At 45.1% G+C, this 22,837-nt stretch overlaps 2 protein-coding genes across 2 annotated transcripts in view; one reads left to right on the top strand and one right to left on the bottom strand.

Moving 5' to 3' along the window:
- The window catches only part of MTOR (mechanistic target of rapamycin kinase), a 109,292-nt gene that overhangs the window by 29,821 nt on the left and 56,634 nt on the right, over positions 1 to 22,837 (top strand). Inside the window, exons 22-28 of the mRNA XM_072608849.1 lie at positions 522 to 634; positions 820 to 982; positions 1,256 to 1,348; positions 1,911 to 2,057; positions 4,068 to 4,210; positions 5,582 to 5,744; positions 5,867 to 6,012. Coding sequence (XP_072464950.1) covers positions 522 to 634; positions 820 to 982; positions 1,256 to 1,348; positions 1,911 to 2,057; positions 4,068 to 4,210; positions 5,582 to 5,744; positions 5,867 to 6,012 — 968 coding nt within the window. The remainder of the gene's footprint in view (positions 1 to 521; positions 635 to 819; positions 983 to 1,255; positions 1,349 to 1,910; positions 2,058 to 4,067; positions 4,211 to 5,581; positions 5,745 to 5,866; positions 6,013 to 22,837) is intronic.
- ANGPTL7 (angiopoietin like 7) lies at positions 9,765 to 17,290 on the bottom strand. The gene is made up of 5 exons (XM_072608855.1): positions 16,722 to 17,290; positions 13,152 to 13,252; positions 12,640 to 12,834; positions 11,932 to 12,130; positions 9,765 to 11,585 (listed from the first exon to the last, which is right to left on the bottom strand). The coding sequence occupies exons 1-5, from the start codon at positions 17,197 to 17,199 to the stop codon at positions 11,416 to 11,418; spliced, it is 1,143 nt and encodes a 380-aa protein (XP_072464956.1). The 5' UTR covers positions 17,200 to 17,290; the 3' UTR covers positions 9,765 to 11,415.

Genomic DNA, 22,837 nt, shown 5'->3' with positions numbered 1-22,837 from the left:
GACCTCAGAGAGTCAGGAAGACCTGCGTCAGAAGTCCCAGCTCTGTGATCATGGTGAGACTTTTCTCCTCTCATTGGCTTGGGGATCTCTGTGGTGACGCTTTGTTTCTGCTCTGGAAATTTTCTGAGCTGATGAAATCACAGAGCTTTTTCCCCAAAATAAAGGTCGGGTTACTAGAAGTCTACATATGAGTGTCAGGTGACTGTCTCAAGCTAGAGAGAAGGGGAAGGTGCCATGGAGCAAAAGCAGCATTCCATGCTGGACTGCTCGAGAGAGCCACAACTGTGGGGAGCGTCTGGGGGAAGGGCGTCAGCCATGGCCAGAGGACCGACGTCTCCTCCATTGAGCCCTCCCTTTGCTCTGCCTGGTGGCATGTGCTTAGGGAGTTCAGTGTACACATTCGTCTGAGAAAACCCACTCACCTGGTTCAGAGCCATGGCTCTTCGGCTGTGGGGGGTTTGTCCATTACTGCCATCTTCATCAGCTTAGCTCATCGAGGCTTGTTTGTTTCTCTCTCCCAGTTGTTGAACGCAATCCAGCTGTTTGGGGCCAACCTGGATGACTACCTGCATTTGCTCTTGCCTCCAATTGTGAAGCTCTTTGATGCCCCCGATGCTCCTTTACCAGCTCGCAAGTAAGCAGCTCCCCTTTTTTGTGTTATTTTAGTTCTACTCTGTAGTGCCAAAGTGTCCCAGGTTTGTTTAAATCTGAACTCTCCCTTTCCCATTGGACCCAGTATTAAGTCCATTTCACCCAAGATGCCCTGGCCTGAGGAGGAAGCCCGGCCTCTCAGGCACTCCTCCTTCTGATTGACTGTAGGGCAGCCTTGGAGACTGTTGATCGCTTGACTGAGTCCCTGGATTTCACTGACTATGCATCCCGAATCATCCACCCCATCGTACGGACGCTGGACTTAAGCCCAGAGTTGCGCTCCACAGCCATGGACACTCTGTCTTCACTTGTCTTCCAGCTGGGGAGGAAGGTAGTGAATGGTTTCTGTGAAGACAGAATGTTTGAGTTCTGGGATGAGTCTCTCTCAGCTTGGGGAGACTTTGTCTTTAGCAGGGTTAGGCAAGAAAACCCCAAATTATATGATCCTTCCCCCTTCAAATATGAGCCAATAAAAATTGGGGTTATTTTAGCTCTTTTATTAATATTTGGGCTTTTCCCCCTGAATCCTGCAGATATGACTAATGGATCCACCTACAATTATGACTTAGCTGTGTTTTCTGAATTTTTCTCCCTCCTCTTATAGTACCAGATTTTTATCCCAATGGTGAATAAAGTCCTGGTGAGACACAGAATCAACCATCAGCGCTACGACATGCTCATTTGTAGGATTGTCAAGGTGAGCTCCTCTGCATCTTTCTTTCTAGTCCCCAAGATCTTTCCCTCGTAGTCATCTTTTTTAGAGTTTTGGCTGGGTCTTGACAGCAGTAAATGTACCTAGCTTAGCTAGATCTGTCTCTCTTATCCTTCATCATTTTCCGGTTTTTGATTCATCTCCCTCTTGTCTTGATGGCATGGGTAGCTGATGGGTGCCCTTTCCCTTGGCAATTGTCTTGGATATCTTTCAATATGCATGTTGTTCCATGTGTCCCTCCACCCCATAGAGTATAAGCCCTTCAAGGGCAGGGACATTTTCCTTTTTGTTTTTGTATCCTCAGTGCCTAAAAACACCTAATAATCGTTTGATAAATAAATGAACGAATGAATGCTGCAGATGGGTGTCTCTGTTTGTGCAGAATTCTGACTTTTTACTGTTCACTGGATTAGTGTTGTAAACAGTGAACAGAATTTTCCAAAGCAAGGAAGGAAGTGGAAAGCGACCCATCTGAGTTAAAGAATTGTTGATATTCTAGGAAAGTGCAGCAACCTCACCAGCCATCTGTCTCCCTCTCTGGTTACAGGGCTACACACTAGCTGATGAAGAAGAAGATCCTTTAATTTATCAGCACCGAATGATGAGGAGCAACCAGGGTGATGCCTTAGCCAGTGGACCAGTGGAGACTGGGCCCATGAAGAAGCTTCATGTTAGCACCATTAACCTGCAGAAGGTGGGTACATGGGTGTTTCAGGGAGCAGGAGATCTGGTGCTGTCTAGGCCTAGCAGTGCTGGACTCTGGCCTGAAGTACGTCTGGGGAATTAAAAGGCTGGATAGGAGGAGTCCCAGTCTGGCTCTTTTCCCAAGTTGGAACTATGAGCCTTTCATTTTAAAGGGGAATATTGAGAAGGGTGGAAAGATCTTAGTTTGAATAACCATCAGAGCTGGAACAAGGGAGCATTTTGTGGCAAATGCCCCATGAAGAGAAGCTGAAGCTGGCCCAGCCCTTGAGTCAGGGCCAGAACTGGTCTACTGCTCTTTAGATCTTTGTAGACAAAGAGTGTAGAGACTAAGAGGACCCCCAGAGTCATCGAGCCAGATTTACAGAAGTGGAAACTGAGACTGAGAACGTGGAAAGGACTTGCCAAGATCTCTGAGCTGGGTCCCCGACAAGCTCAGCAGACTCCTACCATTGTTCTTTCCTTTCTACTGCACTGCTTTACCCATACTTACAGGCAATTTCAGAGGAAGAGTCTCTGTTGAACCCAAACATAGCACCATGTTTATATGAATGTACAAGTTATTCATTTTAGCACTCTACATTAGTCACTGGCACCTTCATTGGTGGTAGTTCAACTCTCCCCCCCACACACACACACACACCCCCCACATTGTGTCTCTTCTTTTATCTACCCATCCTGCCTGTGGCTCCTTGTATGTGACAGGTCTAATCAGCAAACTGGGGGAAGGTTACCCATGCCAGTCTGCTTTGACTCACGTGGCCATGCTGTATTTCAGTCTATTCCTTGCCTATTTCTCCCAGCCTTGATATGACTTAATATAGAAGGCATAAAGGGGACCTCTGGCAAAAGTTGTTGGCTTTTCTCAGGTGGCTTTCCATCCTGCTAATCTGGGAGTACTGGAGTGGGTACAGGGCGCCAGCCCCTCCCAGTGCACATCCTGACAGAGTGGAGCTGAGCTGAGCTTCCCATGGCAGAGACCCAGATATGGGCATAGACTAGAGATGTTCATCCTTCCCATTCAGGCGACTAGCTGCCCCACTTCCAAGCTGACTCAGGGCCCCTTTGGCTGCCGGACGGTGGCCCTGTCAGTCATTCTGCTGGTTCCTGGTGTCTCCTGTTTGTTATCCTGTGTGTAGGGATTTAAAAGTAACTGCCCCCTTGGTCCAAAGATACAGAATGTTGGGTCAGTTGTACACAATCATATCCTATCACATCGATGTAGGATGAAAAGAGAACTGATACACTCTGAGGATATGCTGAGGCATAGTGTTTTTCACTTTATTTTTCTTGCTTTTTTTTTTCCCCTTCACAATATGGCTAATGTGGAAATACATTTTGTATGACTTCATCTGTATAATGGGTGTCATATATCTTGCCTTCTCAATATGTGGGAGAGAGGTGTAAGAAGGGAAAGAAGTTCAAACTGAAAATTAAAGTTGAAAATTTAAAAAAAATAAATCCAACCTCCTCCCCCCAAAAAAGTGGTGAGAGTTGCCTAAATAATCACAAGGGTCTCTGCTTGGTAGGTGGGGCCTAGGTCACCCCCATAGCTGCCTTTTGCTAAACATGGAGTCTGAGTCTTTGAGGAGGATTGAAACTAGGTCCCAGGACCCCAGCAGCTCTTTGGTTTCTACCTGTGCTAACCGAGTCATATCAGCTCTCAGCTCATTGCCTGTTGATTTCCCAGTAACAGATCAAATCCGCCTGGATCCTTTAAGAGACCCGCTGCAGAGAATTTGGCATTATCGTTGGAGGAGCCTGCTGACTTCCATGACTTTTCATATAGACCAGTCTTTTAGAATTAACTTACTATATTTTGGTATATTCCAGCCAATTGCTGCCTCTTTCTTGAATTTTAATTATTACTATTTTATAGTTATGCCCAGAAGCTGCTTGATTGCAAAAGGTATAGCTTTCTAAATCTAGGGGAAAAATCATTATGAAATAAATGAGTTCATATTTGATATTAATGATTTTCTGCCGCTGACTGACATTTTAGGCATGGGGAGCGGCCCGGAGGGTTTCCAAGGATGACTGGCTGGAGTGGCTAAGACGGCTGAGCCTGGAATTGCTGAAGGACTCCTCATCTCCATCCCTTCGCTCCTGCTGGGCCCTGGCTCAGGCCTACAACCCCATGGCAAGGTAAGACAGGCATGGAAGGGAGACTTTGCCTCCTCCGTGGGGGTTCAGAACAAGGTTTCTGAAACCTTTGCCTTCAGGAAGCAAGCTCCCTTTGGAATTCCAGAAGGCTGATGAACAGATTTCTTCACTGTGAAAGTAAGTCAGTGGTTAAAAAGAGGAACATTCTGAGTTTTCCCACTAGTAGGGCAAGTACAAAGAAGGCAAAGTCCCATGAGGATGGGAGAATCTGAGTCTTATTCTTCCCATCGCGCAGCAGTTAAAACCCTCCCATTAGCCAGAGGCCTGGAGCAGTGACTTCTCAGGCCAGACTCTATGGCCGAGATTGCCGACTTCTCAGTGGCTGCTGTCCCTGCTGTCTTCTAGGAGCCATGGCTAACCATACCCCAGGGAGCTGGAGTAGGTTCTCCTTTTCTAAACACTGACTGTTTCTTCTCTGTGTGTTTCTGAGGCTTAAAGGATAATTGCTGAGGACTCTCTGGGCATGTTGTGTAGACTCAAACTCCTGTACCGTACTGCCTTGGTGCTCACATTATCTTCTGAGCACATCTGACCCAGCTCCCACTCCAGACCTTTGATTCAGGAAAGCCTATTTCCCTCGCTTAGTTCTCCATCAGTATCCTGACTTCATTCTTCAGATGAATGTTTTCATTTGATTCCTCTACCACTCCCATCCCTGGCAGGCATTTTGCAGAGTTACTCAGACTGTCCCTCTTTGATCTCTTATTGGTTGCCAGGAAGGGATATAGGTAATCTCAGTGGCTGCAGAAAAAGGACTCAGGCTTTGGAAGCACTTCCTGTACACTGCCCCCTTCTCCCAGTCTGATAGGATTAAAACAGGAACTCATGCCATCCTAGGGATGTGGGATCAGTCTTAAATAGTTCAGTCTTTAAGATGAAGTCTCATGGTTGCTAAAGCCTCCCAAAGCCTGTCATTGGAAAGAAGCTTGTAATCCAGTAGGTTTGGATTTTGATTCTAATAACCTCAGGTTTCCTGGTTCTGGCTGTAACTTTGTTTGGAAGCACCCAAGAAGAGTTGTGCCTATTTTTTAAAATAGCAGCAGATGCTGTCTCTTTTCCTGATCCCTAGGATTTGGGAATTGACAGCCTAACCCTGGGGTCCTTCCAGGCCCTGCAGGGTTCTGTGACTTTCCTTTGAAGACCACAACCTATGTGCTAGAAGCTACTTTCTCCCCTCTCTTCATTGATTCAGCGTATCTCTGAAGAGGGTAGTTAGTCCTCATCTCTTTACTGTGCACATGCATCACTCTTTGTGTCCAGCCTGTCACATTGCCTGTGCTGCCTGCCATCAGGGATGCCAAGAGCAGATACACTTGCAGCAGATTTTTCTGATGCCCCTTTTTCTTCCTGCAGGGACCTTTTTAATGCAGCGTTTGTGTCTTGCTGGTCTGAGCTGAATGAGGACCAGCAGGATGAGCTGATCAGAAGCATTGAGCTGGCCTTGACATCCCAGGACATTGCTGAAGTCACACAAACCCTCCTCAACTTGGCAGAATTCATGGAGCACAGTGACAAGGTGAGACTGTCCATGGTGCACATTGAGTGTGGTAAGGAGCCAGCTGATGGGAGGGCCCCCTACTTAGTCTTTTGCCTCACCTGCCTTCTTTCTGATGGTCTGGGGTCTCGTCCTCTCTCCAGGGTCCGCTGCCACTCAGAGATGACAATGGCATTGTCCTCCTGGGTGAGCGAGCAGCCAAGTGTCGTGCATATGCCAAGGCACTACACTACAAGGAGCTGGAGTTCCAGAAGGGCCCCAGCCCTGCCATCCTTGAGTCTCTCATCAGGTAAGCTGTTAACATGCCCTTCTGAATTTCTGTCTTCTCTCCCCACATCGCCCCAATGCCAGTTCTTTAGAGTGATTTCAGGGCTTCCGACACACTGCAAGGTCCAGCGAACACATTTGTGCCCATTGAAGCTGCAGATGGCACTCACCAGTATTCTCACAAATTTGTAATTTTGGGCCCACTCAGCACCTGGGCTCCCATTGTTTTCTGGTGCGTGTTTTTGCCGACTCTGATGAAATGTGTCTGGAAGTAATTACAAGGCCATCTCAGAGAGAATGGGCAAGAGGGACTCCATAGGTTGCTGGTTGGATGAGGATCTATAGGGCATGAAAATTATTCCTGGGCCCTCAAGGCAAACCCAAGAGTGGACACTCCAGCTCAGTACAGAAAGAGCTGCTGTGATTGTCCTCTGTATTCCTTGCAGTATTGGGTTCTGTTTGTATTTGTTAGGTTCAGCTCTGTTGGTTCCTTAGTCCTGTGCCATTTAAGTTCTGAATTCTGAGACTATGGAGTCATGTGCTCCCATAAGATTGCTGCCAAGGTGGAGTAAATGCTTTACTGTCGTGAAACTGAAATTATTCTCTGTCTCCGAGCACTACCAGAGGATATTCATCATTGCAACTGAATTATCTTTACTGGAATGTTAACATTCATCATTTCACTACAAATTTTTTTAGTCGAAAGAAAACAGTGCCCAGCTAATAATAGCTTTCTCCAGCATGACTGGGAGGGCCTGACATGCCAGGCTGTGCTGTGATGTGACATCCCTTCACTTGAGAAGTTCTTTGGGTGGCTGAATCCTCTCCTGTTGGTCGTGTTTTTTGGTTGAGAGAGTGGACCTCTAAGAGAGGATGGGATGGAGGACTAGGGACAATAAGAATGCAGTCTGCTTTCTGCCCAAAAAAAGCTGCTTTGTAGGCTCTCCCAGTATCACATCAGGAGCAGGTTTTCAAAAAGAGGCATCACCTAGGAGATGACACCTCCTTGTTTCGAGGGAATAGGTGGGAGGAATATGAAATATGACACTGTTTCTCTATCTTCTGCCTGACCCGCTGGGGTTCATTCTGCCATGTGCAGTGTGGGAGGAACTGAACAGACCCAGTGGCCACATACAGAAAATGTCACATCAGCTCCTGAGCTAGCTTAGACCAACGTCCACGTTGCCATCACTGCTACTCCCCTTCTTCCCCCTCGTGCCCTCTCTCTTCATCTGCCTGGCACCTTGGGTTCTTTCATCTTCTTTTCAGAAAATCACAGAGACATGATTGATAGAGACAGGCTTTCAACAGGAAAGGATGGTCTAAGTGCTGGACAGAAAGCCTCAGGGGGTCATTGAGGCCTTCCCACACTTCTCAGGCTGAGCATAGTGGAAGGCAGATTCTCATGTTTGCAGGCCAGTGTTGACCCTTCCTTGACCTCTTGCTGTGATCCTTTCAGACCCCGGTTCTTGTCTGATGGCAGCTCACCTTCACTTCGACCTGCCATAAACTAGTCTTCCAGGTTTTCTCTCTCCAGCTGCTGTAGCAACTCTCATGGTGATTTGCTGTGTAAGTCACACTGGCTCAGGAGCACTCTTTTCCGTTACAGTTAGCAGCATGACTGGGACAAGCTAAATCTGAAGTGCAGCCCTTAGGTTGAAGCTAACGCTGCTGGGGACTCAGGACAAAGAAATATGAGCCACTCAAAGTCATGTGGACCAGGGCGATGGCACTTCAGAGGAAATTCAATTAATTTTCCATTTGAAACATTTACTAATCTTTTATGTGCAAAGTGGAGGAAAGCAGCTGCCTTGAACAGGGGCTGCTGTCATGTCTCTTCTTTGTATCCCCAACATCTAGTCTGCTGCTTGGCACATAGTAGGTACTTCATAAATGTGGGATTTGAATTGAGCATTAGCCAAGTGAAAAGGGATACTCTGAAGAATGTAGTGGTTTGTTTAGTTCGGCTGGGGTCTGGTAGCCCTGCCTTTTATTTTTGTACAGGATCCATTTCTACACTGGAGGGTGATACTGTGCCCTACCACTCACGATACTTGACAAACTATTCTTTTTTTAAACTCTTCTGATTGAGATATTGGTAAAATAAACACCCAGATAGGAAGCCACACTCTGAAGCTACAACTCAAGGCTAGGAAGGGGTGTGCATCATCTCTGTTCTCAGGAGAGGTCACCTTTTCTCTTCTGCTGTGTCTGGAAATACATGTGTGTGGTTGCACGCACTCCTCTCTCATGAATTTTTAAGGAAAGAATTGATTGGCCAGATAGGGTGGTACACACCTTTAATCCCTGCTATCAAGGAGGTGGAGGCTGATAGATCTCTTGAGCATGGGGATTCTCAGCTCCAGTGGGGCTACCACCGATCAGGTGTCTGTACTAAGTTTGGGACCACATAGTGGTACACCCCCTGGGAGCAGAGGGACCACCAGGGTACCTAAGGAGGGGCAGGGTCAGAAACATCTCCTTCAGGGTGGGGATCACCCATGAGGGACTACTGCACTTCCAGCTGGAGTGAGATGGAAAAGTCTCAGTCTCAAAAAATAGAAATGAAAATATTATTTGCCTTTGGAACAGGCTCCAGGTAACTATTCCTAAAGGTCCAGAGCCCATTGTAGGCTAATGGATTGGGAGCATTTTTCCTGTTTTCCAGCAAAGTGCTTTCCCCTCCTCTCCCTCCCAAGAGAAGCTTTCCCTCTATATTCCTGCTCTGGTCCTGGTGGCATGCCAAGGAGAAAGAAGAAAGATTTGTCCACCACTTATCCAAGAACCCTAAACAGTAGAGTTCGTTCTTTCTCTCCTCTTCTTCTTTTCAGTCTTTTTTCTCCTCTTATCCTATAGCGTTGGTCTGCTTGTTGAACCTCTGAGATGTTCAGCACAGTTGTGCAGAGCCCAGTGATTGTTTGGAAGTTTTCTTCTGGAGTGTCTGCGCCCCAGGAGGCCAAACTCTCCTTTTGTTTAGTTCCTCTTTGCTCTCCCTTTGTCTCAACTCCTAGCAGCCCACTGTTATCTCTGGCTTTCTAATCATAGGACCACAGTTGGTTCCCTGTGATTTCCAAAGAACACAATTACAGGCCTGTGAATATAGGCAGTGTTGAGGAAGCAGAGGATTCCTTGGGGCTGGTTCGTTGGAAGCAGGGCTGACCAGGTTTACGAAGACAGACTTCCCAAAGAGACAACTCTGTAGGGCAGATGCAGCCTTCTCACTCTGGACACAGTTTTCAGAGAAAGAAACTGCCAACTCTTTTCCTTAACTTCCTCATGATGCAAAGTATTTTGAGGCAAGGTGATGAAAGCTGTAAGAAATTTTGACAGTAGACCAACAACAGGTATTGAAACAGTACGTAGGGGCACCAATGGCTGATGTTTTATCAGTGCCTGCTGCCCACAGGCATAGAAGCACACTTGTGCCCTCATTGTTTTCTCTGGTATTATTCCAGGTCTCTCCCTCTGAACTTGGTTTCAGAATTCAAACCCAGATCTTTACTAGCTGTGTAATCCCCAACAAGGGATATAGAACCTCTCTCAGCCTCAGTTTCCTCAACTGTAAAACAGAGATAATAGCACCTTCCTTCCAGTGTGGTTGTGATAAGCAAAAATCAAATGAGAAAATAATTTGGGAAATGCTTTATAAACTTTAAAACACTATATAGGTGCTCACTGTTGTTGTTGAAGCCTCTCTGATTTTCCTGAAGGCTTTATGTCATGCCATATTGTAAATGCACTGGATAGATAAAAATTAGAAATTTAAAGGAACCATGGGTTTAAAAGTTTATTGCAGAGACAGAAAATGTTGGAACATTGAAAACACAGTTTTGACGAAGTCAGATGCCTGTGTACAGTAGGAACCTTGATGCACCTTGCTCTGTCCTTCAGCTACTGTTATTAGAGTCAAGCCCCCAACACAGCCCTTTTCTGACAAAATGAACAAAAATAGATATATTAACTATGAACATTTTTAGGCAATGTGTCTGTTTTCTGGAGGAATCTGAGTTCATTCTTCCAATCCCTGCCTACCTAAGATAATAAAATACCCTGCCATTTCAGCCTGTTAGCTGCTTAGCAGTGTTTCCAAGCCAGTAACATTTAAATTAAAAATACAGACTGCATCCAAGAACCAAACTTGTTATTTCCAAATGACTTAAGTACAGTAAATTTACTTAAGCTTCCTTTCTCTCTCTGATTCTTCTTGGCTTGTAACCATGGTGGTTATTTTGATAAGCGCTGTTCTTTGTTCCACTGCAGCATGAAGTCCTCAATCAAAGCAATGTGTTTCTCTGAGTTTCTGTGTGTGTGCATGTGCGTGTGTGCATGTGTATATGTGTGTGCATGTGTGTGCGCATGTGCATGTGTGTACGTGTGGGTGCATGTGTGTGTGCCCGCACACTCACACACATGCACTAGACACTTTTAAAATAATGGTTTTGAGATAAGGAGAGGATAGAAAAACTGACATATATGGCACATTTAATTGGGGTTCTAGTCAAATTATAAGTTACTAAAAAAATCAGTCTACTAATTTCATAATTCTCTGACTAAAATTTCTGCTACATGGTTCTAAAGAGTGAGAATGGATCTCTGTATTAATTTTCTGGGCTCGAATTGCTGTTTTCTATTGGACTGTGGTAAAATTCTTTGCCAGCAACCCATGTACCTAGCAGTTCCCTCATTCTCACTTAGTCTTGTGAGAGCTTCTGATAGTGACCTATGCCTGTTTCTCTCTGACTGCTACCTGGAATCACTCTATGTACTTCATTCCCTTCTGTACACTTCTGTGATTGAGGGCAAGGAGGTGAGATGCTCAGACTCTGATTGCAAGGCCCAATTCCCTGGAGTTTCATCTGAGCAGCTAAGACATAAGCTGGCTCACCTTCAACAGAGCAGTTACTCGGTTAAAGAGTCTTTGAGACCAAAAGCAATTTCATTGGGTTTTGAAACAGAAACTCTTTGGCACCCTCACCCTTTCCCCAACCTTCGGTATCTCTCCTGTGATTTGAAATAATACAGTTCATTTTAGCAAGAGATTTGTTTTCTGTCCTCACTTAATCCTGGCCCTGGAAAAAGTGTAAGGCCTAAACTTCCAAGTACTTTCTAAGACTAATCATGGGATCCCTTTGAAACCACTGCTGTGTCAGAAGGCACAGGCATTTAAGACTATTTCTGACCCACTGAGAAGAATGCCATCAGAGTTTTAAATGTCTCTCCCTATTTGCAGTTCCTACTGCTGGTACTGTTGTAACGCTGTTGTTTGGTCAAGCCTGACAAAGCTTTGTACTTTTCCCAATGAAATGATTGGTGCTTGATTGCAGATGATTTCCCATCCCTACCCCTACTACACTACCTCATTGCCCACCCCCAGCCTTATTTGTCTCCTAGGACTCGGCACCCCTCTTGTAGTGGGAGCTGCTTTTCAGGGTTCAAAATCTTCAGGGCGGATCTTCATCTCTACCTTCCTGAGGGAGTAGCTAGAGCCATGCCAGCCATACCAGGTGATGCCATCTGTGTGCTTGTTGTGCTCACCATGGCGATAATAAATCCCATTAAGGTTGGAGTCTGTGCAGCAATTATACCAATATCCACCTGTCAGAAGAAGTAGATCAGTTCTAATAAATTCATGTCACTTAGTAAGTAGGGACCCATGGACACGCAAGTCACCATTCTCTCTGGGCCTCAGTTTCCTCGTTTGTAAAATGAAGGGGTTGGACTGGATGACTTTTAGGATCTAATGTTTGATCTTAAGTGTTTTCAGGTCAGGTGACACATGGTACCAGTGATATGCCATGTTAATTTTGAACAACAAGAAAGACAGGACAACATATTGTCACCCTTAACAAAACACTAAATCCAAATGTCAGTGACATATTCCTCCCTCCTCCCAGCTAGAGCCACCTGTAGTCGGGATTCCTGCCCTTCCCTCCCACTTCACCTTTTCTGAGTTGGACGCAGTTGTCCAAGCACTTGTCATTGTCCTTGTCCTTGGTGCTGAAGGCTGTGTTGTTGTGATAAAGGAGGGCATCGCGCCCTGCGTTACCGCTGTAGTTCCCCACAAAGATTCGATAGCTGTTCAGCTCATTACTCAAGGTGAAGTGACTGTACTCAGCAAAACGTATGTCACCCTCCCAGTCCTGGGGGAGGAAGGAAAGGGTCTTATTTAGGAAGCTTACCAGATGGCCCTTTTCTGAGAGGTTAAGTGAAGTCCTAGCATTGTGTCTTTTTTCTTAGACTTGTATCTTTTCTGGCAGAGAACCCCTGAAAACGTGGTTATTTCTGCCCCTTCCTTAAGCAGAAGTCAGGAAACCTAGGTTTTAAACCCAGCTTTATTCCTGGATTCAGTGTATAACCTTGAGCTGGCCTCTGTTCTTCATTACCCTGTCTGTGGAATGTAGCTCATAATCTGTTGTTGCTGTATGCTGCTCAGGGGTGTAATAAGGATGAGTGTAAAAATGTAAATCAGAGGGCCTTGGGGAGCAGGCCTATGGCTCTCCATAGATGATTTTGTCCCAGAGGGAGCGGTTCCCTTGACCAAAATATCTCCCAGAAAATAAGCAGAGCCTGTCCCCCATGACCAGAGGCAGGCTGTGCCCTGTCCTCATGCTGGATCCCTGCTTCTCATAGAGCCTGTTCTGGTGCTTACCTCCATCTCAATCCGCAGAGTGGTTGGGCGCCTGGACAGCCGGTAGATGTTTTCATTCCCAAGCCAGAAATCCCCACGGATATTGCCAAAACCCACTTTGTATTGTTTCCAGTCACGGTGGAAAGAGACGAGACCACTCTTCCGTCTCTGGATTATGGTCCAGCCACCACCTGCAGTTGTCATATCACAGAATACCTGCAGAGGACAAGGCGGCACAGATTTAGATTAGTTGTCTAGCTACTACACACAAAAATGAGTAGTTCATGTCAGAGGCTTTGCTAAAGATCCTAACCCTTTTAGAATACCCCCTTCACTTGGCTTGGATGAGAAATCACATTTGGGGGGCAAATAGAAGGGTATGTTGGCTTGATTTTACACATTGGTGCTCTTCCTGTTAGATATCTTCTGTTTCCTTCTCCAAGGCTGTGAATAATATCTGCAGTTTCTGTGTCTGTTGAAATGGGAACTGAGGAGGAAGGAAAATATCAGTAATGTGCTTCAAGAGACCTTACCTCAAGCTCAGGGCTTCCCAGGAATTCATCAGCTGGAAGCTTATATACGCCAGAGATGCGGTAATTCTTCTGGTAGAGTGAGGAGCAGTCATAGACAGCATCTGTTAGAGAGTGGAGCAGAAACCGCGAGGATGAGCATCTCAACACAATGTGCTTGCTTGGTGTGGGACTCAGTTTAAAACAGAGGAATTCCCACTGGCATTAATTAGATGAAAATTTTGTAAATTGATTTAAGTGTGGTCCAGTGTTGGTGATAAGGCAGCTTAGCAAAGTGAACAGAGAGCTGGCCTTGGAGTCTGGAAGATCTGGCTTTATATTCCACTCTAACATACACCAGCTGCGTGATGGTGGATAAAAGTCACTTTCTCCCCCATTAGTATCCTAGGCAACTAATTCTCTCAGTTGCCAAGAAGGTGCTGACCTGCCCCGATAGAGGGAGCTTCCTAATTGTGACTTCCCTGTGTTAATGACATAAGAAGATCCAGTTCCTACCCTATCCTGATATTGGGGGTTGGTGTACAAAGGATTTCCCCCCTGGCAGCATTACCAGTAGACCCCAGCAAGTGATTTAAAACCTTCAGAAATAGATGACTGGCTGTTGAAATAGATCAGGGCCCCAGATGCAGCTGTTTAATAAGAGCTTCTCCCACTGAACAGGTTTTAGCATGGAGCCAGGAAGCTCCACTTCTCCTGCCGGTGACTGACTCGACGGCTCTGCATACTCTGTAGATTGCTTCTGCTTGGGGCCAAATCAGACAGAATTCTTTAGTTAAGGTTTTCTTTTTCTTTTTTCTCTAATGTGTTTGGATTAGAAGTGTATCTTTAACCAAGTTTAAAATGCCAAACCTCTCCCATCAGATTTTCAAGTGTTTTAAGTACTAAAATAGAAAATTTCTCCCAAGCGAATTTAGTATCAAATTAAATGGAGCAGCACCAACTCTCCTTTATAAAATAGGATGCATCCTTGACGAGATGAAAGGAAAAGGGGGCTCAGTGGGTTGGACCAGCCTGTGTTTTCAGGGAGGGCCTGTGTCCTACATCATCTGCCCTCTCCGTAGAGGGTAACTGCTAATGCAAACCAAGGCCATAATTGTAGGAGATGGATTTCACGCTCTTTTAAAATCTAATCTCTCAGCCACTTAATACCCTAATTTCTCTCGCATCTTTAATAATGCCAGGCTCTCAGGCCACAGTGAAAACACCTTTAGGTTAACCATTTGAGATCCACTCTGGCAGCATTATTAATAAGATGAAAAACACAATGCATTGGCTAGATTGACCTCCTGTCGTCTAAATGAAAGTGATTTTTGACTGTCCTTGAAGGTGCTGTTCACTGTGATATACTTAGTCTTGTATCACCGGCCCACCTACTCCCCCCTTTCTACGTTGGCAAGAACTGAGAACATTATTGGAAGGGCAGTGGTCCTTGAGAAGAAGCTGGAGAAAGAAAGAATCCCGGGAACCCTTGTGATGCAGTGGGTATCCTTCTGTTGACTGCTTTACTGAACTCAGAGAGGAGCGTGGAGGCATGCGAGAGGGCAGTGTGTATATGCACAGTGCTTCCTGTTTTGGAGTATTTTACATAAATGATATGTCTGCTCCATGTCCTTACATAACAAATGAGTATGTTGTCCAGGAAGGTGACTGTGTCCATGAATCTCTTCACTAGCCCAGGGATTTGTAATGATGGAACATAACCAGAAACCTCCTGGGGCAGGAAACCTGGCAAAAGAGTGAATAAGGTCTTATCCCAAGGAAAGATACACTCCAAATCAAAGCTTTCACTTGGATGGCAAGCTGTCCCTTTTAGGTTTCTCTAACTCTCATGAGGAGAACTAGCCTAATAGGAGTTTTAGTGATTCTCCCAAGGGGGATTGTTTTCCCACTGCACCCAGGAGGGGTCCCTATCTCCCATGGATTTGTCAGTCATTCAAGAAGTGTTGTGCCAGGCAGTACTAAGTGCTGCAGATACAGAGAAAAGAAAAAACATAGCCCCTGCTCTTGAGGAGCTCCCAATTCAGAGAAACACTAGGAGAGACAAACGAGAGAGAAGGCAATCTCAGAAGGGATGGCACTGGAGGAAGATCCCCTGATGTGGGTGGAGTTCCTCTCTCAGTGATTCCAGAGAAGGTGCAGTTGGTAATTGGTGTGGAGCCTCCTTTGGGGAACTTATTTTTCTGGGGGATACAGCTAGCAGAGTGAGTTTTAAGGGACTAGAAGAGAGGAAGAGCTGAGAAGAGTGGTCTTGTCAGATTCTTCCACTAACTTGATTTCATTTTGCAGATAGCATTGGTATTCTTCTATTAAAAGGCCTGAAGATGCATAGGTAACCCCAAAGACAGGTTCAGGAGGCAGGTGCTTGGAAATGACTTTTTGCGTGTTGGCCTGTTTTTAAAAGTTCACAAGATTCTTTCATGTTAGTGTGTATTTTTTTTTTTTGAGCCAAATTGAAACCACTGACTTGTTCATTAGAATTAGCCTATGTCAAAAAGTTAAGTGTTTCTTTGCCCCTTGACCCATATTTAGCATAATTCCCTTGTTATGGGGAAATCTGGGACACCCACAGAACCCTTGTCAGCTTGCAAATAAGTATCTACTATAAAAGCTTTCTCTAGTTCTAACAAATACCTTTGCACATCAGCTAGACTGAGCCAGACAGAAACTGCAAATCATTTTTTGATCATTTAAAAACAAGCTGTGCTACTGAAGTCTATTCCACTTCTCTATGGCATGGAAGTAACTGTTGTTGCTCAGACATTTCCAGCAGGGTTCAAGTTTTGATAGGAACTAAGCTGGAAGGAGTTTGCATAAGATTCCAGAGCTGGAGTGTAGATTTGTTCTCAAGGATCAGCATAGCTAAAATCAGAGGCTAATCACCAGGGTTTTGGCAGTGGGATTATGGATTATTTCTGATATAAGAATTCACAAAGGCCATCTCACAGGTTATACAGAGTGCAAACTGCATTGCCATGTGGGGATGGAGGGGTGCCCCCTTCCCCAATAAAATCAGACACAAACCCTCTCCTCTGACCCTATGCCCGTTTTGTTTGTGAGTGAGCTTAGAGAAGGGATAGGAGTAGGAGATATAGGAAACTTTTGGTACCAGTACATTCTGAATTCAAAAAACTAACTCAGAAAAGCTTTGGCTGTACTCATTTGGCTGTGTGCCAGTCAGAGTAGACAGGAAAAGAGAAGGTCATGGATCTCCACTGGCTAATAAAAGGTTTGGCTAATTATTTCATTTGTAAGGAAGGAGCATTGGGCATGGTGTAACTTTGGACCCATTGCTTTCCTTCTTAGTACAGAGAAAGTCAGATTTGAGCCTTCCTGTCTCCTAATGATGTGAGGATTAGAGGAAACTGTGAAGTTATTGGCAGTCTTTTGAAGGAAATAGAGATGCCAGAGAATTAAGTTCACCTCTTTGTAAAGAGGGGTGGGGAAGTGCATGGCCCCCAAAGAATGAAGAACTGTATTCAGGGGATCTTGGGTTACTTGTGTGGGAACAGTGAGGGATGCTATGGCTAATTAGAGGGCAAAAATAGGACAGGATGCAGGAAGCTTTCTCCTTACCTGCTGAGGTCTGGGTGACTGTCTGGGCTGCCTGGAGCTGCATCATGTCAATCTGGTTATTCAGTTGGGAGAATTTGCTCTCAGCATCAGTGAGGCGCGTAGCCATCTGCTTGGTGTGGCTCTCCAGCTCCATCACCTGCATGACCACATTGACCCAGTCGTTCTCCTGCTTTTTGCTCAGCACCCCCAGTAGGCTGGTCAGATTGGCGATCTGGGCCTTGAGCTCCCTTGCTTCCTCACAGCAAACAGCAGCCTTGAGTTGGGCAGGTGTCTTGCGCTTTGGGGGCTTCTCTAGCGAGGCAGGCTGACTGGCAAAGCTTAGGGTTAAGACAAGGAACCAGGCCAGAGAACGGAGCATCATGTCAAGCACGTGATCCGTGTGGACGGGGGCCCTCGCAGCAAACTGTTGGAGATTGTTAAGAACTCTAGCAAACTGGAGCCTCTCTGACTTTCTTTTTTCTAGTGACCTCTTTATCATCTAGTGATCTTTCTTTTCCCTTCAAGGCCCCTTTCTTCCCCCAAAGCTTGAGTTCCTAAGGGGTATTCCTTAACCCTCCTTTTAAAACCTTCATTCTCTACAGAGCCAGCATCTTAAATATATTTGCTTTCCATACCTCCGCCCCCACTGTGGCCCTGGTGCTAGCCCCTCCTACCCCATCTGGGAGGATCAGGTGCCTATTGGGTGGAGTCCTACAGACTTGGGCCAGAGGAAGGGGGAGGAGGGACAGAAGCATGAAGGGGGAGAAGGCATGAGTCTGTTCCCTTGCGGGATCAATCTCCGGGCTGAGAGGGGACTGGAAACCAGTGAGTTTCCAGTTAGCTTATCCTATCGGATTGTGACCCAGCCAGGGTCTGGCTGGTCTTCATTAGAGAACAGCCTGGGGTCAGAAGAGGGACCCGCTCCAGCTCTTAGAATTATATAAGGTGAGGGCAGGAGGGATCCAACTGGAAACAAGAATCCCTATTCACCCGGGGAGACCTGTGAGTGTAATTCATGTTCTGTTAACCAGAATCCATTCTCTCATACGTGTTAAATCTTGGCAGAGCACTGAATGCTTTCTTAAATAGATTAGTTATTCCTTTGTTTGATCGTTACTCCTTATGCAGCAAAATCCCTGCTCTCCCTGGATCTTAACACTGTCTTATACCTGATTAAATAGTACTCAGCTGCCTTTCCCTGTAACTTTTCTGGAAGTCTGAACTAGGAATCTTTCTAGAGACTTAGAAAAATCTCAGAAACAGTGACTAGAGATAAGTCTTTGAAAAGAAGAGTTGCAGTTTATCCCTTAAGATCTGCCCTCTTGGTATAGTTTACACTTGCCATCTCCTTGGAAAATAGGGTTTGATTAGCATTCCAAGATTTGTCATCTTGCAGGAAGGTATATACAAACTGGAATGCATGTGAACAAGGATCACAATATCTTAGTGCAGAAGAGAAGTCAAGACTTTGTGGATCCCTGGGTAGAAGTCATGCTTCTCTCTTGTGGTGCACACTCTTTGAAATCAGCATAGCCAACAACAGCCTGCTGCCTGTTAGCGTTCTCCTTCTTTTCAACTCATCTGCTATTGGCTTCTCCCTTCCTGAGGTCAGAGACTGTGTTTCTCTTTTTGTCTTTGTACCCCTAGTGCCTCACACACTAGACACTTAAATGTTCATAGAATTGTTCAACTCCCTTCAAAATTTCCTTCATCCTCTTCATGCAAGGGACAGTGACTCTACCATACCCCAAAATATGCTCCTCTTGGCATTTTAAGAAGCTTCTGTAATGGAAATACTTTTAATATGTTTGGATGGGGTACCTTTTTCAAAAGGAGCAGGCTAGGAAAAGGAAGAAAGAAAGGCTGTAGTGGCATTGTATATTAAGAAGACATTCACGTGAAGCCATCCAGGAACAGAGATGGAAAGAGCAGTGGGGGGAAGAGCCATAGAAGCAGAACCAGGATGGAGCGCATCATCAGACCTCAGTTATCTGGGTATCTGCTGGGATTCACTCGTGCTTTCCCACAGTCCTTCTTTCTCTCCTCCTGTCTCTACCTCTTTCCTCTTCTCTGCTTTTCTCTCTCTCTTCTTCTCTCCACAACCCCCCCCCCCAAAGCAGAGAGTACCTAATATTTCCTTTGCCTACCTTTAATAACAATTTCATTCTTCAGAAAATGAGTTAACTAGTGAGGGAACCATCTCTTCCAGATCTGATTCTCACCCATAATGAAGTCTTTGAATGGTAGAACTATCAGGGAAACCTTAGGAGAAAGTATCCTTTCCATCTTAGAATTTTTGAAAGAGGAAAGGAATGTTTGGGATGGACTGAGATGTGGACTGCATTTTGGCAGAGTAAATTTCAAGGAGTTCAAAGAAAAGAGAGTTAAAATTCTATAGGGCAAGTCAGCCTAGGAGGGATAGTAAGTTTTCAAGAAAGAAATTCTGGAGATACAAAAAGTTACAGTTACAAATAAAGAGGGAAATTGTCTTTTAAAATAATGTGGATGCACAGGGAACTCACTGACCAACTTAGATCTTTAAAAGACACACACATATGACAGAAACAATGGCACATAACAATGAATGTGAAAGTATGGCATAGTTTTAAGAATGTCAGGAGTGCTAAAACGCTTAATGCGCTGAGATGGGTAAGTAAAGGCAAGGACAACAAAAAGGATTTTTAAAAAATTCTTTTAGGAGGATCATAGAAAGGATAGGCCCAATCTGCTGTCTAGGGTAGGCAGGTAGGGAACAGCCTGGGAGACAGACACAAGGTGTTGCCATTTTGGACTAGAAAGGCCAAAACAAAAGTGGCCCAGCAGGAGCTGATACCCAAAATGAGTAGGGGGATGGATAGAGAGCACCCAGCTGCCTTTGAGTTCAGTGCCCTTGGCTGTGAAGAAAGGTATCCTTGTGTACTAGATATGATTGTTCACCCACCATCATTCATCTTTGAAAGCTCATAGAGAGCAGAAGCAATACTGCAGAACTAGAGAAGGCAAATGTCTTCATTTTCAGAAAAGAGAAGAAAATGGAGGCTGCAGACCAAAGGCCAGTGAGGTTGTCTTTAATTCTTGGCAGAATTCTCGAATGTATTTTTTAAAAGAATGGTTGGTGAACCAGCCCGTAAAGGAAGTAGGTATTACAGAAAACCAGCATGTCTTCATCAAGAACAGCTCATGGCAAACTAAACTTCTTTCCTTTTTGGACAAAATTACTGGACTTGCTAGAATAGACAGGTCCTGTAGGTGTAGTTAGCATAAATTTTGGCCAGCTTTTGACCACCTTCCATACTCTTCTTGTGGAAAAGATGGAGGGATGTGAGCTGTAGATGATAGTACAGTTAGGAGGTTATGGAATGACTGGATGCAAAAAGTAGTTATTAATGGTTTGATATCAACTTGGAAAGAGGTCAGCAGTGGAGACAGACACAGACACATACTAATAATCATTTCCATGTGCCATGTACTGTGTTAAGTGCTTAAATCCCCCAGGAATTGGCTTTACAAGTACAAGATGGGCAGGCGTGGCCAGACATCAGTTCATCTAAAAACAGTAGGGGACTTTTTAACACACTGCAAGCTCAGATTGAGTCAGCAGGATAGTATTGAAGCCAAGCACGATTTTAGACGTTAGACATTAAAAGAGGTATAGTGTCTAGAACTACAGAAATAATAGTCTCTGCATTGACCAAACCTTATCTAGAGTGCTGTTGAGTTTAAGTTAGCATTTTTGTTGGGTATCAGTCATTTGTGGTCATGTCTGACTCTTTGTGACCCCATTTTGGGTTTTCTTGGCAAAGATACAGGAATAGCGGTTTGCCATTTCCTTCTCCAGCCCATTTTACAAATAAGGAAACTGAGGCAAACAGAGTGAAGTGACTTGCCCAGGGTCACACAGCAAATAAGTGACTGAGGCTGAATTTGAACTCATGAAGTCTTCTTGACTCCAGGCCTGGCACTCTGTGCACTATGTTGCCCCCTAGCTGCCAGTAAACACTTAGGAAACGTATCAGTAAGCTGGAGAGCATCCACAGAAAGACAACCAGTATGGCAAGAGACCTTGACAGCTTGCCTCATAGGGATTGGTTGAGAGAACTGAGACTCTTTCCGCTGGGGGAAACAAGACTAGTGGGAAACAGAATGATAGATATCTTCCAGGTGTCTGGAAGGCTGTCAGGTGGAAGAGGGATCAGACTTGGGCTGCTTGGCCCTGCTGGTCATTACAAATAGGGAAACTGAGGTTTGATTTCATGAAGGGACCCTTGCCTCCTAACAGTTGGTGCTATCCAAAAGTGAAATGGGTGGTCTGCCTCTGGATGTCACCTGAAACTCCCTTGAGGTTTTCGAGTGGTTAAGGATCATCGCTTGTTGAATGAGATGTAGAAGAGATTCCATACATGAGGAATGTATTGGACAGATTGACCTCTGGAGTCCTTTCCAAGTCTGAGATTATGCAAATATTGACAGTCATGATCTGCAGTATACACAGCCCCAAAGTCAGACCTCTCTGCCTTCTTGCATGATGTCGTCTGGGCCCGTTTCCACATCCAGAGCTTCTGTCTCAGATACCATCACAGGCCAGGACTGACCGGGATCATCTGTTACCTTGAGCTCCATATTAGAATGAAGTAAGACATTTACCTTATTGAACAGGATGAATGTCTTAATGATCAAAAGGAGATTTACTTCTCTCTAACAGGGCAAGGACATTCAGAACAGGAAAGAGTGTTTGTAGAAGTTAATAGCTGGATTCCGCTGAGCCTGGCTTTCCTGTGCTAGTGCTGGTCATGCTGCTGGTCTTCGGTCAGAAACCTGAAGGAGGAGCTGTAGCCTTAAACTTGCTGGCTCTTTGGGTACTCATACCCCCAGGGAAGCCACACCAGTAGGCCAGGCCTCGTTCCTCTAAGCCAGTTAGATCTAGAGGACAGTTTCAGTACCTTATAAGGAAAAAATTAGCCCAACCTCCACGGAGCAGAGCCTTAGGATACTAAACCCAACACAAATACGAAATGTGATTTTTCATCTAAAAGAAGGGGCAAGAAAAGATCACGGTATGCCCAGGTTTGTTTCCTACATCCCTGCACTACCTACCCCTGTATGCTGAAGTGAAAAAGAGTTCTTGGCAGTGAGGGCCTTAAAATCCTGTAGCACACTACCACCCCAGCCTGAAACCAGTGTTCAGAACTGGCACCCAAACAAGCTTGCCTGTCGTAACTTCTGGCAGTGTTAGTTCCCCATCCCCCAAAAAACCTGCACACAAGTCGTCACCCTCCTCAAGGATCCTGTAAGCCCCAGGAAGACAGTTTCATTGATCTTCTATTGATCCTCCAGATGGGATTGTGCCTCTTTCTACCACAGCATTTTGAACACTAAATCCTCAAGTGATATCTTAGTTCTTGCTTTGCCAAGCAGATTTAAAAGGGAGATGGAAGTTTGTTGACTTGCTGTCCATTTTTTCTCATATGTTTCTAATATCCTCCAACCAAGAAGGGGCTCTTGGTGGGTACTCATGCATATACTGAAAGTGACTCTCACTTATACCTGCCAGCCCCATAGTAATCCTTTCCAGGAAAGGAGATGAGTAGCTAGTATCTCAAATTCAGCAACTGTGCCTCTTTTCTGACATCTGCTTCCTGGAAACAAACCCTTGATGCTTGCATAAGGTTCCTTTCAGCAGTTGGATTTTCCATGAGTTGCTGAAGGTTTTCTTCCCAACTTGTTTAGCTGCCTGAATGTAAATAAATCTGAAGACTGGAAAAGTGAGCCAGGGAAGGAAACACCCCATGCCAAAAAACTAGGTTTCCCAAAGCAGATACAAACCAAGTGTCCCCTCTTCCCTGCATTGCTCCAGAGGTGACAATGAAGCTCTGGTTTGGAACAGAAGCTATTCAAATATACTGGGAAGCATTCTTTTCTTTCTCTTAATCTGTCCCTGACTCCCAGTCATCATCTTCACTTGACTGTTCTTTGTTAGCCGTGACATATTTCTGCAGCAAACTAAGGAAAATGGGAAATTGATTCTGGAGATCCTATGGCTCTTCCCCTTTTTTACCACTGGTAATGAAGCACCATTAAAAGACCTGGGGAAATGAGCCTTACCTTTTCTTGGGGGGGAAACTAACCCTGCTTTCATT

This window comes from Notamacropus eugenii, chromosome 5 (assembly GCF_028372415.1).
Source record: "Notamacropus eugenii isolate mMacEug1 chromosome 5, mMacEug1.pri_v2, whole genome shotgun sequence".
In the NCBI taxonomy this organism is placed as follows: domain Eukaryota; kingdom Metazoa; phylum Chordata; class Mammalia; order Diprotodontia; family Macropodidae; genus Notamacropus; species Notamacropus eugenii.
Note: the sequence above shows the minus strand (reverse complement) of the source record. Positions and strands in the feature narration are given on the sequence as shown.